Source organism: Mesitornis unicolor, unplaced genomic scaffold (genome assembly GCF_000695765.1).
Source record: "Mesitornis unicolor isolate BGI_N332 unplaced genomic scaffold, ASM69576v1 scaffold46325, whole genome shotgun sequence".
Lineage (NCBI taxonomy): Eukaryota > Metazoa > Chordata > Aves > Mesitornithiformes > Mesitornithidae > Mesitornis > Mesitornis unicolor.
This window is the reverse complement of record NW_010185670.1, coordinates 698-1,057: the sequence shown is the minus strand read 5'-3', so window position 1 is coordinate 1,057 and position 360 is coordinate 698. Positions and strand designations below refer to the sequence as shown.

Here is a 360-nt window from a genome sequence, read left to right as displayed (position 1 = left end):
TGGCAGGGCCGTCCCCGGCGTTGTCCATCCACGTGTACACGCAGCGGGAGGTGTACGGCACCGTCGGCTCCCACGTCACCCTCTCCTGCAGCTTCTGGTCCAGCGAGTGGATCTCTGAGGACATCTCCATCACCTGGCACTTCCAAGGCGAGGGGTCCCGCGACAGCATCTCCGTAAGGGCCCTCTTGGGGACACGAGGTGGCCCTGTCGCACCCGGAGCCACCGCCGTGACCCCCCCCAACTGTGTCCCCATCGCTAGATATTCCACTACGCCAAGGGTCAGCCCTACATCGATGACGTGGGCAGCTTCAAGGAGCGGATGGAGTGGGTGGGCCACCCCCACCGCAAGGACGGCTCCCT

At 65.6% G+C, this 360-nt stretch overlaps 1 protein-coding gene across 1 annotated transcript in view; it reads left to right on the top strand.

Moving 5' to 3' along the window:
- Positions 1-5: 5 nt before the first annotated feature.
- MPZ (myelin protein zero) overlaps positions 6-360 on the top strand; it is a gene marked incomplete at both ends in the record, with an annotated part of 1,048 nt that continues 693 nt past the window's right edge. The window contains 2 exon segments of the mRNA XM_010184912.1: positions 6-173; positions 260-360. Of these exon segments, the coding sequence (XP_010183214.1) occupies positions 6-173; positions 260-360 (269 nt within the window).